The 14,424-nt window shown below is 39.9% G+C and overlaps 1 protein-coding gene across 14 annotated transcripts in view; it reads right to left on the reverse strand.

The window, feature by feature from the left end:
• Positions 1-3,716: 3,716 nt before the first annotated feature.
• Positions 3,717-14,424, reverse strand: part of ZNF660 (zinc finger protein 660) — a 32,536-nt gene continuing 21,828 nt past the window's right edge. For 6 of the 14 annotated variants that reach the window (XM_040479569.1, XM_040479572.1, XM_040479564.1 and 3 more), the window contains 2 exons: positions 12,718-12,838; positions 3,717-8,978 (listed from right to left, as the gene is read on the reverse strand). In XM_040479569.1, the coding sequence (XP_040335503.1) occupies positions 7,805-8,800 (996 nt within the window). In that variant the 5' untranslated portion in view covers positions 8,801-8,978; positions 12,718-12,838 and the 3' untranslated portion in view covers positions 3,717-7,804. Of the gene's footprint in view, positions 8,979-10,783; positions 11,162-11,812; positions 11,864-12,717; positions 12,839-14,424 lie in introns of those variants that run through there. The other 8 variants (XM_040479575.1, XM_040479573.1, XM_040479568.1 and 5 more) reach the window with 5 other exon arrangements.

Below are 14,424 nucleotides of genomic sequence, written 5' to 3' on the forward strand. Positions count from 1 at the left end.
AATCCATATTTCCATCTGATGTCATTTTTCTTATTCTTGAAGGACTTACTTTAACATTTCTTGTGCAGGTCTGCTACTAATGAGTTCTTTTAGCTTTTTAATGTCTGAAGATGTGTTTTGGTTCGTGTCTGAATAATATATTGACTGGTCTAGAATTCCAGGATGGCAAGTTTTTCTTTCAGTGCTTTAAAGATGTTGCTCAATTGTCCTCATGTTTGCATGGAATACAATGAGAAATCTGTTGTAATCCCTATCTTCTTCCTGTGCACATGTGTTTTTTTCCTCTGGCTGTTTTTATAATTTTTCTCTTCTTGACTGGTTTTAAGCAATTTATGATGTACCTTGGAGTAGTTTTCTTCAGATTTATTCTATGGCTTATTTTCTACTGCTGAGGTAAGCCCCTTTGAGTACTTTATCCAATGCACAAAGGAATTGCTTTTTTTCAGTCTGGTTTGTGGGAAGACACTATTCCTGGTCTTGTTTTTGTGCCTAGAAGTGTTCACATAAATCCTATGAAATGCCCCCCCCCCCACCTTAGATGTTTCTTCATTCAGTACTTTGCTGAATATCCTGCAGGGACCATTCACAGATCCCCCAAATTCTGTGTAGTTCTCTCTCCTCCAGTACTATCTTGTGAAGCCTACCTGCCTTAGTCTCCTTGGATTCTCAGCTCTCTTCAACTCAACAATTTCACCAGACTTCACCTGGTTCTCTCTCCCTATGTCACTGCCTGTGGACTTTCTTAAGGCAATAAACTAGGGCACATAAGGACTCACCTCACTTGTTTCCATCTATCAGGGATCATTGTTTTTTGTTGCTGAGGTCAATGTCTTAAAAATCATTGTCTCATTGGGTGCCTGGGTGGCTCAGTCAGCTAAGCATCTGACTCTTGATTTCAGCTCAGGTCATGATCTCATGGGATTTAGACCCACATTAGGCTCCTCACTGACAACGTGGAACCTGCTTTCGATTCTCTCTCTCTCCCTCTCTCTCTCTCTCTCTCTGCCTGCCTCTCCCCTGCTCATGCTGGCTCTCTGTCAAAATAAATAAACTTTTAAAAAATTATTGTTTCATATATTTTATCTCGGGTTTTTGTGTCAGGTGAGAATGCAATTCTGGTCCCTATAACTCCAGTATGGCCAGAAGAGAGAGTCTCTCCTTTAGTTTTATTCATGTCTAGGTATTTTCTCATTTTCATTACGTTTTCTTCTTTAACTCATGAATTATTTAGAAACGCTGTGTTTAAGTCCCAAGTGTACATGGTTTTGTTAATTTCTATTCTAATTGCATTATGACCAGTGTAGAAGACATTTTGTTGAACTGTCTGTATTTCCCTGGATTGTCCCCTTGCCCTCCAGCTCACTAGAGGGGCAGGCTAAAAGTCCTCAACTGTCAGTTCTCTTCAGCAACTATCCTCAGCTAAAGAAATATACCTCACTGAAGATCATGGTTCCCATTAGGATGGTGTGATGGAGCTTGTACTCAGTGATTTGTTGATGAAGGGGTACAAGGGCCCAGACCTCTCACCTTAGGTCTGGACCATTCTGAAAGGCCAGCCCAGTCTAAGTCTGAAGGCAATAAGGCAACACAGGTAACTGCATCTGCAACATAGATGACTTCTCCTGCTACTAATCTGGTTTTCTCCCCTCTCGCGACTTTCCCCTCTCTCTTCTCCTTCTCTATTGAGGGTTAATCCCAATAACACTCTCCAACAAATTTGCTGCATGTTATTCTTTGTCTATGTATACTTTCTAAAAGGCTCAACCTGTAACAATCACATAACTCATTTTTTAAAAATATAATTTTTAAATAACTGTTCCATGCATACTTGGAAAAGCACATATCTAATTTTATATTACTTTCTTGGTTTGGTGTTTCCCAAATTTGAACCCTAAATTACCATGAGGACCGACTCCTGACTTTTTTGTTTGTTTAATGTTTATTTATTTTTGAGAGAGAGAGGTAGAATGTGAGCTGGGGAGGGGCAAAGAGAGAGGGAGACACAGAATCTGAAGCCAGCTCCGAGCTGTCAGCACAGAGCCTGATGCAGGGCTTGAACCCACAAACTGTGAGATTATGACCTGAGCCTAAGTCAGACACTTAACCGACTGAGCCACCCAGGGGCCCCTAGGGAGACTTTTATTTTCCACTTAAAGCCCATGATGAGTCTCACAACTTATGTTTTTCTCTGCTCCTGGTTGATTTTTTTTTTCATGTTTATTTTTGAGAGAGAGAGAGAGCGCATGAGAAGGGTAGGGGCAGACAGAGTGGGAGACACAGAATCTGAAGCAGGTTCCAGGCTCTTGAGCTGTCAGCACAGAGCCTGACGTGGGGCTCAAACTCGTGAACCCCGACACTATGACCTGAGCTAAAGTTGGACACTTAACCCACTGAGCCACCCAGGCGCCCCTCTACTCCTGCATGACTTCTAATGCATGCTTTCACTGAGGGTGTACACTTATAAACATCTGGGCTTCCTATGGAAATCTGTGCCAATTCTCCACCTCTTACAACCCCACAGATTCAAATTGCACCCTTAAACCAGATAAAAATCTACATTCCTTGATGTCACCAAACTGCCTCATAGCACCCAAGGTATCATCACCCACTTATTTTTCTGGCTTCCACCCCCTCTTCATTTTAGGTTCTGTGGATTTATCTCACCTTCTTGAAAGCCCTTTAAAAGGATGTTTAAATTTTACCCAGAATTTCTAGGTTTTGTTTTGTAGCCAAAGGGCTTTATGATTATCTGGTTTGCCATACTGTTCTATTATACTTTATACTTTTTTTTTTTAATTTTTTTTCAACGTTTATTTATTTTTGGGACAGAGAGAGACAGAGCATGAACGGGGGAGGGGCAGAAAGAGAGGGAGACACAGAATCGGAAACAGGCTCCAGGCTCTGAGCCATCAGCCCAGAGCCTGACGCGGGGCTCCAACCCACGGACCGCGAGATCGTGACCTGGCTGAAGTCGGACGCTTAACCGACTGCGCCACCCAGGCGCCCCTACTTTATACTTTTTAAAGACATGAATCTCTGCTCAATTCTGTGGTAAAACAAACACTGCAAATGTGACAGCATTTTATTTCATACTCACTAAACTGGTTGCTAATTTGTCATGATCATACAAACATTGGTATATGTCTCAACCATTGTGTAATTTATAGGTTCTTCTGAAGGAAAAATGGACAATCATTATAAAAGTAGTCATGTAAAGAGTCAAGGTTCCTAATGAAAAATGTTTTTCAATTCCCACTGTGAAAGTGTTATTTCCTATAGATTCCTGGACTCTGCTCCAGATTTGGTGGGCCTAGGACACTGATGTGTATGTGTGCTGTTAACTCATGTTAACTCCCGGATTTGGAGTTCACTGGCCTTAGTTTCAGAGACTGGTTACACCTTTTGCATGTCCACAATCCCTGTGGTCAAATTGTACCATGTGCATTTACACGGTCAGTAGGAGTGGGAACTAGTCAGGTCCTGCATCTGTGTTGTCCAGAAAGGAGTCTGCCATCACCTTTTTACCCCCTCATGAGCCTATTTTCTGGAGCAGAAATGGACTTCAAGGAACATAGCTGGTTTTATACACCCATGTGAGGTCTACATAATAGTACAGATTTGAAACACAGATGAGGCCAGAGAAAGGACACTTTATATTGGCTAGAGAGCTCTCATTTCTGTAATATGAGTATGAAAATAATAAGCTTCATGTTGTGTTTAAATCAGACACAAGTCAAATCACTTCATTCCAAAAACAGATGCTTAGAAAAGCAAACTGAACTGTTTTCTTCCCACTCTGAACAAAGGAAACAACACGAAAAAAAAAAAAGTGATATTTAAAACAAGTAAATAACAACAGATTTATTGGAGGAATTATAAGTATGTCCTGCAAAAAGTTTTCTAACATCAGAGGTGATTAAAGACAGTCTAGTTTCTAAAAACAATCTAATAATATGAGCATACTATTTTATTTATATTAAATGGAATTGTTTATATTAAGTGGAAAAATTTTTTAAAAAGGAAGTTTATCACTGAGAATATAGAGCAAACATGAAATGTGGTGTTATGAGATTTAAATGCAACAGAATTGTTCAGTTATTTAAAGCCGCTTTGGGTTTTGATTTTCTTCTCTGTTCCAAGTAAGCCCTGATATAGTATACACCATCAATAAAAAATATCTCTAAGCCTAGGGAGATTCTCTCCTCTGTATGCAGAATTCTTTATCTTTCACATTTCCCTTTAATCAAGGCTATATAAAATGAAACTTTATTTCCATACTTCCTCAACTAAAAGGAGACACATATATTTCTATTCCACACAAGAGCAATTTTACGCAACTGGGATGTCTGTGGCTAAAAATATCACCTCTTCATATTCCTCAGGAATATTCTGGATACTAAACACATGAGTAAGTATGAGTGCACAGGAAGCCAGTAGGTAATAAAAACAGGGATGGGTAATACACAGTAGTCTAATGATGTATATTTCAAAACAGCTGGGTTTTTTTTTTTTTATGGAGAATAGAGAAGAAATGCAGTAAAGACAGGTAAATGGATTGAGGGAGACAAAAACTAACAATTGAGGGGCTGCAGAGGAAGCACTGCTATTAAGCAACAACTAGGTTTCCATTAGTACCGGAAGCTGGAAAAAACACAAACAGACCCTGAATCTAGAGTGTATCATGAAAAGGCCTGAAAGTGTGGTAAGAACTTCATAATTAAACTCTGACTGAAATAAACAGCTGACAGTCTTGAAAAAGTCCCTGGAGGAAGGTGGATTATCAGTTCAGATTATATTGCAGAATATTTATCTGAAAGGTATGGGGACCGCTTATCAACATGTACTCCTGCAGCCTAAGACAAGTATCAGCCTAGAAAATGGGTGAGGGTCTATTCTTGTAGCTTGCCTGGGACAAGAAATGTGAAGATCTGTATTCAGATTGCTGGGTTTGAGATGACACAGTATCCTTCCAGAAGGCATTTACTCTTGAAGATCACAAAAGTCTTTTAAGATGAAAAAGAAAGCCTATTGGACGAAAGAATCTCAGGCACTATGACACAGTAATAGGAAAATGTTTTTGGTCAGAGGTTACCTGCTCAGTAACATATAAAAAGCATCAACAACTCTGCTCAGTAATAATTAGTGCTCAAAAAATAACCTCTGACAGGCACACAAGAAGCCAACTGCCTGTTTTCTTAGTTTCGACAGCCAATAGACATTAGTCATGGGGAGTTTCCACATAGGTAATCAGCAGGTGAGGATGGCTGACATGACAAAAGGCAAAGTATACTAATTACAAACACCTTCTTTAATATTAAAAGGACATGTGCCAAGGGAAAAATGATGGAAGGACCCTTACTGCTATAGTAGTGTAATTCACTGCTCCATGTAGGTTACCCTACTCTTGTGTCCGCCCAGACTCTCAGGGAAGTGCCTACCCAATGGTGATACAACAGTTCTATCCCTGGAATGCAGCAAATCCATTCCAGAGCCTCCAAACTTGCTTTGAATAACTGTGCAAAGAGGGACAATTACATCACATAATTGCACATAAGCCACTATCCTATCAAAATAAGACAAAACCAAACAATCCATTTTCACACAACTATACCCTTCACAACCTTTTGCTTCTTTTTCTCCAGTAAGAGAAAGGCAGAAATATATAATCATTAAACTAAATTACAAGGTGCAGAGATAAACCATAAATCAAACTCAGAGGAGATAGATAGCATCTTCCTCATGAAACCATGGGCAAATAACTACCCAGATACAATTACCTTTCACTCAGGAGAATCCCAACTGGCCTCCCACTCATGTACAGAACCACCATGGCAGGCAGAGGTACTTTGGTATAATGAAGAAAGTGTGGACTTAACACTCAGATCTGAGTTCAAATCCTCATTCCAATCACTAACTAGCAGTCACCTAACCTCACTGAGGCTCAATTTTCTTGTACAAATGTTATGGGATAACAATACTTCACTATGTGCATAAGACAAGTGGCATTAGGCCTAGGGATTCACTGCATACAAAGAAAGAGGAAGACCACATTTAAGAATGAGCAGATTCTAAGTATTCCCAGATGGATTTTGAGCTAAGGACTTAAAGGTTTATATATTGGTTGAAAATGGGTTAAGGCCTTCTCAAAGGACCAGACATAAAGAAAGGCAGAGGAAGCTAGCAAGCGCCTGTAGTACTGACTGCCTAGCATCCCGCCCTTCTTTTGAGAAAGGTTTTTCTCGGTGATAAAAGGAAGAAAGCAAACAGATCAGAAAACCTCAGTTCCTTTCCTCACTTCCTGACTTTGAAACAGAGTTGTGTGAAGAGAAGAGCTTGTAGCTATAGCCAACATCTTACTACCAGGAGGCTCCAAAAATGAAAGCCAATGTGCTGAAAATTACGGAGTTAAGACTTAAGTTTAGTGAATTGCTCAATTGCCAAACCAAACTTGGAACTGCTTACCTCTAGCCTTCCCCATAAGTAAACAATCAATGTTCTTAAGGTTTTCGCTACTAGTACTTGATACTGTGTTCATTACACCCAAAAATGTCCTAAATGCTACCTTTGTAAGGGTTTTCCTGAATCACTCTACGTGTTTAGAAACACTGCTCCAATGTCCCATACTTGAGCTATTTTCATTTACTATGTGCTAGCCTTGTCACACAATACGTGCATTATCTCATTAAATCATCACAACTCTGTGAGATAGGTAGTTATTCCCTTTTTACAGATAAGTTGAAGGCTCAGAGCAGTTAAATGACTTTTCCAAAATTGACAAGCTAGTATGTGGCAAATCTGGGATCAGAACATATCTCATTCCAAAGTCCGTGCTTTTAACTACTAAATTGTACATAACGTGAGAAGGCAGTGTCTTTCCCTAGTTTTAGATTATGCTGACTGCATCTTTACAGGTTAGGAACCTGCAATTTGCAATTTCAGTTTCATAAGAGGACATTTTTTTCTGGTTTTGTAGACATATGTTGAAAAAATGAAGCCTCTATTATCTGCAGATCCTTCAACAACTGTGGGAGAGAATATAGTGAATTTTTGCTGTTCTTTTGACAGCCTGTAAAGTCAGCTTATTCTAAAACTGCAAAAGATCAATAATTAGTGTTTATGACTTAATAAACAGGAAATAGGCTCTAAAAGGAAACGACCTCCTCATGGTTCCACTGCTACCAAGTGCCAGTATTAAGGTGGAATCCCATGAGTTTAGGGTCTATGTTCTACACACCTTCATAATACTGCTGAGTGAAAATGAACATGTACACTCATTGCAATTAAAAAAATACTGTACTTTCCTGAATATAAAAGTAGTACATTCTCATTGTACAAAAGTCTTTAAGAAGCATAGAAAAGTATATGGAAGAAAATAGAATTCGCCTATAATTCTATCACCCAATGGTAATCACTGTTAACATTTTGGTTTGGTATTATTTCATTCTCATTTTTCTCATATACGTACATTTTTTTTTAATTTGGATCAAACTTGTTTTTTCTTGATCTTCCATTTTATACAAATAATTTCCCCCATGGCATTAAATATTCTTTAAAAATGTTTATAATGGCTGCAAAACCATCATGTGGATAGACCATTATTCATTTAAACCCAGTGTTACTGAAAATCTAGTTCTCTTCCTTCAGTTATATATGATGCTGGCATGAATATCCCTTTGTTAATCTTTGTGTACTTCTGGTAACTTCCCCTGTATGGAGTCTCAGAAATTGAATCAAGGTTGATAATAATGAAAGCCGGTTTTTCCAAAAAGTAGCAGTTAGGCCTACTATCCACAATACATGTCATTTATGAGGTTTCCTTCTCCTCATTATGTTTTCTCTGGTGTTGAATAAGCTGTGAGCTATAACGGTAGGCTTTCCCACATTCACAACATTTATAGGGTTTCTCCTTAGTGTGGGTTCTCAAATGTAGAATAACTTGAGAAGTCTGTCTGAAGGTTTTTCCACATTCATTACATTCATAGGGTTTCTCGCCAGTGTGAACTCTCTGATGATCAATAAGGTTTCGATTAGAAGTAAAAGCTTTCCCACATTCATTACACTTGTAAGGTTTCTCTCTACGGTGAAGTCTCTGATGTTCAGTAAGGGTCTTCCTTAAAATGAAAGCTTTTCCACATTCATCACATTCATAAGGCTTCTCTCCTGTGTGAATTCTTTGATGGTCCATAATCTTTGTATTAGAGACACATATTTTCCCACACTCCTTACACTTGTAAACTTTTTTTCCTTTGTGCATTCTCTGATGTTGAGTAAGGTTTGAACTACGGCTAAAGGCTTTCCCACACTCGATACAAGTGTAGGGCTTCTCCCCAGTATGAACTCTGTGATGTGAAATAAGACCTGAACTCCGACTAAAGGCTTTCCCACACTCCTTACATTCATAAGTTTTCTCCCCACTATGGATTCCCTGGTGCCGAATGAGGTGTGACTTACCACTGAAAGATTTCCCACATTCACTGCATGTGTAGGGCTTCAGTCCAGTGTGGATTCTCCGATGAACCACAAGGTTGGAGCTATGACTGAAGGCTTTTCCACACTCTTTACACTTATAGGGTTTCTCCCCTGTGTGGATTCTCTCATGTACTGTAAGGTTTGCACTCTGACTAAAGGCTTTCCCACACTCAGTACATACATACTGTCTCTTTCCAGCATGAATTTTCATGTTTGTTGCAGTATCCAAGCACTGACTACCATCTTTTCCAGATTCTTGCTCACTCACTTCTGTAAGTGTTTTATTGTCTTTAACTGTCTTATGTCTGAAGTTTCTGGTCTTTCTCCTCATTTTCTCTTGCCTGAAGCATCACATTGGCCTCTTCAGTCTTCTCTTTCCTTTCAGAGGAGCTTTCTAAATTTTGACTTCCCTGGCAACACCTCTGTGGAGTTCTCTTCAAAGTGTGAGATTCTGACTTTTCAGGAATGATACTTTGGAATCAACACCTCCTCAGTCCCAGTTTCACCATCTGACAGAAGAAAGAGAAATTGCACATATCACCCATTCTCTACACTAGAGGAAGGAGAATTATCCAAAGATAACAAGATGTGGTAGATCACAGGGCCTTACAAGGAAGAGGAAGTGTTCAAAGTCAGAGAGAACTGATTACAAATAAGATGAGAAAAATAAGGGCAGACCCAGAGGCCGAGGTAAAGGCTTAAGGAAAGACAGGACAGGAACCCAACAGGTCCAGGATCAGGATCAGCAATGAGTAATATAAAATCCACCCTGGTTTCCTCCTATCTTATACTCTACTCCCAGAATTGGAGTCATCTAACTAACTCCTCATCTGGTCCCTAGACAAAATGAACTGAAAGATCCTTAGTTCACCAGCTCTTCAAAATAGTTTGGTTTTCAGTTCTTGCTGACTGATTCCCTATTAGGGGAATGATATAGTGACTGGCACAAAACAGATGCTCAAGAATTGTTTCAATGATCAGCAACTGAGATTGTCTTGGGGTATGACTAAGATTTCATCTTTTGCTCTAAGTCCAGGTATGAGGCCCCTATACACATCTCTGTTCTTAAGACCTGTCTTAATAAGGGGTAACACAGTTCTTCCAATACAGAGCCTACTGGAGCCTAGTCACACTATAGCCTACTTTGTAGGGATTGCTCTGTAGCTGAATCTAGCCACATGTGCTCATTCCGCTTCTCATCAAGCTACCACTCTGACAAGCTATCACTAAATCTACAGTGTGAAACTCAGAGGCTGGGGGGGTGGGGAACAGGATTAGCTAAAATATGGCACGGGAAACTCTGATAAGACCTTGCATGATACAATGGTAAAGTATCTAATAGTGGCAAAAGGGTGAAAATAGGAGACGGCACAACCAAAAGGGGCCAATACATGAAACCCATGTCAGGAATGAGCAGGAACTTCCCAAAGAATTTAACATGAAACTTGGGACATACAGGTAACCCTTGCATATCTCAAATATGGAGAAGATTGGGTCATAAAAGGAAAACAGAAAGATGACTGCATGATACGAACACATAATTAATGTTCCTTTTACTATGTTCCTTTCCAGACTTGTCCATATTTATAGTTATATAATCACAAATATATGGTAGATATAATTTTGTATCCTACTTCTCCAAGTTTTCATATGTAATCTTCCACATTGCTATTTAATAAGATCATTTTATGACTATATAATACACTGCCAACTGAATTCATTATCATTTACCTACAATTTTGCTAGTGTCAGACATTTCTGTTGCTCCCTGAGGTTTAACCACTGTCAATAATGCTATCATGATCACTTTTTATTAAGTCTATTAATTTATTTTTGAGAGAGAGAAAGAAAGCATGGGGAAGGGGCAGAGAGTAAGGGAGAGAGAGAATCTGGAGCAGGTCCCACGCTGTCAGCACAAAGCCCAACTTGGGGCTCAATCCCACAAATCATGAGATCACGACCTGAGCAGAAACCAAGAGTCGGACCCTTAACCGACTAAGCCACCCAGGAGCCCCTATCATGATCACTTAAACAAAGTTTTCTTCCTACTGAAATATATTCCTAGGATAAAAGCTCTACAAGTGAGTTATTGAGTCAGAAGAAATGAAATTGTTTTGTAGTACTGCCTTTGCCTTTCATAAAAGTTTGACCACTTTCCATTGCCTCATAGCTTTGTGAGTCACACTCTCTGAAGGAGAAGCATGTCCAATGGTGAGTGCTCAAGACCAGCGAGGAAGGAAGAGAACCTCCAACTGAGGTTAGAGTTCATATCTCAGGAACATAGGTGCCACTGATGCCATACAGGGACACATACATACGAACTTGTGCCGATGATATAAGGGGGAGGCAGAGAAAATGATGGTAAGGGCGGACTCTTGTCAGGATCCTGAAGCACATTCACATCCAGCTGCCGCTACCCCTCCTAATCAAACAGGAAGAAAATCAGTAAGAAGCTAGGGGCCTGCAAAGCAGAGTCAGACAGTAAGTGAAGCCACTTCCAAAATTCTCTCTGAGAAAGTTGATGGTTCTTTTTGAGTTGTTTTTTCATTTGTAATCTTCTCTGAAACTTTTCTTCATACACGCTTTAAAGTAGTAATTACTGAGCATTCTACTTTGTACAAATCTCTGTTTTGGATCTAACAGGGAAACTTTTTAAAAGCATTACTGCAGAAAAGGAGAAAAATACAAACTAAAAGTAGAAAATACACACTCTCGGTAGTATGAATGAATGGATGGATGAAAAAGTGGGTAAGTTTATATATTTACTGTTATTGAGGGCTCTAATCTTGCTAAGCAAACTGTGTTCTGCTAACTTGTATTTTTTAATTCTTTTTGTAAGTATTACTTAGGAAAAGTTGGGAAATGACTTTAGAGGAATGGATTCCCATAACTACTAGAACAACGGATTTTAGAGATTCAGAATGAGACAATGCCTTGAAGCCAGTATGTCTCATTTCTAGGCATGACTGATCTGAAGCTTCCCAGTTAGCTAGTGACAGAACTATTCTATTCCTCAAGGCTGCTATAGAAAAGATCTTGTTGTGGATTTCAAGAAAGAGGTATCCATGGAAAATGTTAATAGCCAGGTATTTACATGGCTAATCCCCAATATGACTGTATTAGAAGATGTGACCTCTAAGGAGGTAATTCAGGTTAAATGAGATCATAAGAGTGGAACCTTGATCTGACAGGATTAGTGTGTCCTTTCAATAAGACATGAGAGAGAGCTCACTTTTGTTTCCACTCCTGCCTCCCCTCCCCCCAACAAACTGAGGACAGCCATATGAGCACACAGTAAGAAGGTGGCCATCTATAAGCCAGAAAGAGAGTCCTAAGTCCTTACCAGAAACTGAATCAGGTGATCACCTTAATCTTAGGCTTCCAGGCTCCAGAACTGTGAGAAAAGGAATGTCTGTTGTTTAAATTACCCAGTCTATGGAATTTTGTTACAGCGGCTTGGGCACACTAATATAAGCATAAAGTATCACACCTACCTTTAAGGAGCTTACAATAGAATAAATGGCAAAAAACTAAGAGACCAAATTAAAATTTATGAAGTACCCAATTAGGAAGTGAAGGGGGCTAGGGAAGGGAGTGATTACTGGGGCCAGGAATGCTCGGAGAAAGGTGCCTTAAAACGGCAAACCTTTGGCTGAGCCCCAAAAGAGGAAGGAATTGTTTCCTCAGAAGGAAATGGGAAATGACTTGCACAGGGCCAGTGTACTTAGAAATAAGTGGGAGATTACACTATCACATAGCTTCATGATGTGTGGGGGGCCGGGCCCCGGTGCCAGGCTGAGACCGGGTCGAGCAATGTTCCCCGTTGACTCAAGCCAACCCGGTGGTTCCCCTTCCCATTCCCCCACTTTCAAGGGCATAGGAAAGCCTTGTCAAGGCCAAGAAAGTTAATTCCTGAAGCCTGTGGTCTGCAGGTGTTGGCAGTAATGCTACCTCCCTTTTTCTATCCCAAGTCAGATAGAAACAAACATGGGAATTGTGTTTTGCTAGCAATCTTATCAACAAGGTCTTGTGACCCGTCTAGAAAATGCACAAGAAACACAGAACTAAATGTTTTGGTTGGCAGCGATTATGTGAAACCTGTTTATTCTTAGAATGACCTGACCCATAAGAGTCTGGTTATAAAAGATTGTGTACAGCAGCAATAAAGCCGTCACTTGGGCCATCAGCCCAGGGGACCCTCCTGTTCCCAAACTTTCTCTTCTCTCTTTTTTTCTTGCATTCCCCTACCCTCAGGCCCCTGACCTCGGTGTTTGTCCCGCCGGTCGCGACAATGATGGTGAGAATTCTGTCCATTTTGTTCACCTTTGTCTTCCCAGCATCTAGCACAGTTCCAGGCATATAGTAGGCACTAAAAAAAATTTTTTTCATGAACAAATAAAGGAATGAAAAAATTACGTTGCCTGAAGTCATATGAGCCTGAACACTGAAATTATGGGGCATATATGGATATAATTTAATATATATTTGATATATAATTTGAAATGAGTACCAACCATTCTCATTTTCTTTCCCGATTCTATATTCTTTTTCTACCTTGCTGTTCTCTCTCACTCTCACTTGTCAAGAATACAGTTTTTCAAGCATTATCATTCATTGTCCCTCGTCCCCATACTTCCCTCCACATCCCAGCACATTAATATTTCTCTCAGCATCATGAAGTAGAAAACTGGAGAGAGGCAGCTGGGTATCCTATGAGTCGTATTTGAGGGATATAAAAAGAAATAATCCAAGAGATGCTACCTAGGAGTAGGGTGCTCATATATCCTGGTTGTCCCAGAACAGTGCTGGTTTATACTTGCTATTCCAGCATCATTAACGGCAGCCCCCTTAACTAACAAAAGTATACCAAGTTTGAACAATAAGTTTTCTATCATCCTACATAAAAGTGAAATTGGGAATAGAATGTTTTAGGGTATAATATTGTATGTCAACTACACTTCAAATAAAAATCTTTAAAAAAAAAAATGCTTTAGGAAGATTAGCCTGGATGGGTTAGAGGTGAAAAAAAGGAATGGAGGAAGGGAAATGAGTTGAGAGACAACTTTAGGAATGCAGTATGGGTGACCATTAGAGGGTCTGCCACTTTCTAGGTGCCCAATAAATGTTTGTTGAATGAATGAACAAATGAATGAGATAGTCAGACCCCAGTCCAGGATAAATACAGGATAGAGAACAATGAAGTCCAGCTGTTTCCAGGAAAGCATACACTTTTATCAGACTAGATACAGAGGATGACTAAAAGAAAGAATTCAAGGTTATCAGATCCAGGTCTAAATATCTATAAGGGTAGTGTCACTGAGAAAGATGAAGATGTAGGAAAACACTTCAGATAAGAAAAGGAAGAATATGTCAGGAATGCAAATTTAAGAATAAGAGGTGACAGAGAAAGTCATGAGACAGTATAAGCTCACTGAGATGGAGATTTGGGTTAGAAGAGTAGGAAGGGAGAAAGAGAAATGCACAAGGATGTGCATAAGGAAACCCAGGGCCGTTCTGGGGGACCGGAGAAGGAAGCAAGACTTATCAGATCAGGGAGGGCCAATCCGAGGAGAAACTGGTCAAATGGAAACCTACCTATTTGTCCTCTGCCTGACTGGATGGAAGATTCCCTCAGAAAACCTGGAAGAATTCCCAGGCACTAGGAGGGAAAGTGAACTCTTGGCTGAAGAAGTAGGAGCAGGGATAGATGAGACCACAGAGCCAGCAGGACACTAGAGATACCCAAGCAACTGTGCATAAAAGCACACTCTCAGACAACTGGTAAACGGATGAGAACCAATGAGGCCCCCCAGATTTCTGACCCACAAATCCCTGAGATGGATGGGTGAGTGTTCTGATCTCAGGACCACCATTCAGTTCAGGCTGTGAGAAACTCACAAAGAGCAGAAAGAGAAAGAGAAAGAGAAAGAGAAAGAGAAAGAGAAAGAGAAAGAG

The sequence above is a fragment of the Herpailurus yagouaroundi genome, unplaced genomic scaffold (genome assembly GCF_014898765.1).
Source record: "Herpailurus yagouaroundi ecotype Mexico unplaced genomic scaffold, PumYag 159, whole genome shotgun sequence".
Taxonomy (NCBI): domain Eukaryota; kingdom Metazoa; phylum Chordata; class Mammalia; order Carnivora; family Felidae; genus Herpailurus; species Herpailurus yagouaroundi.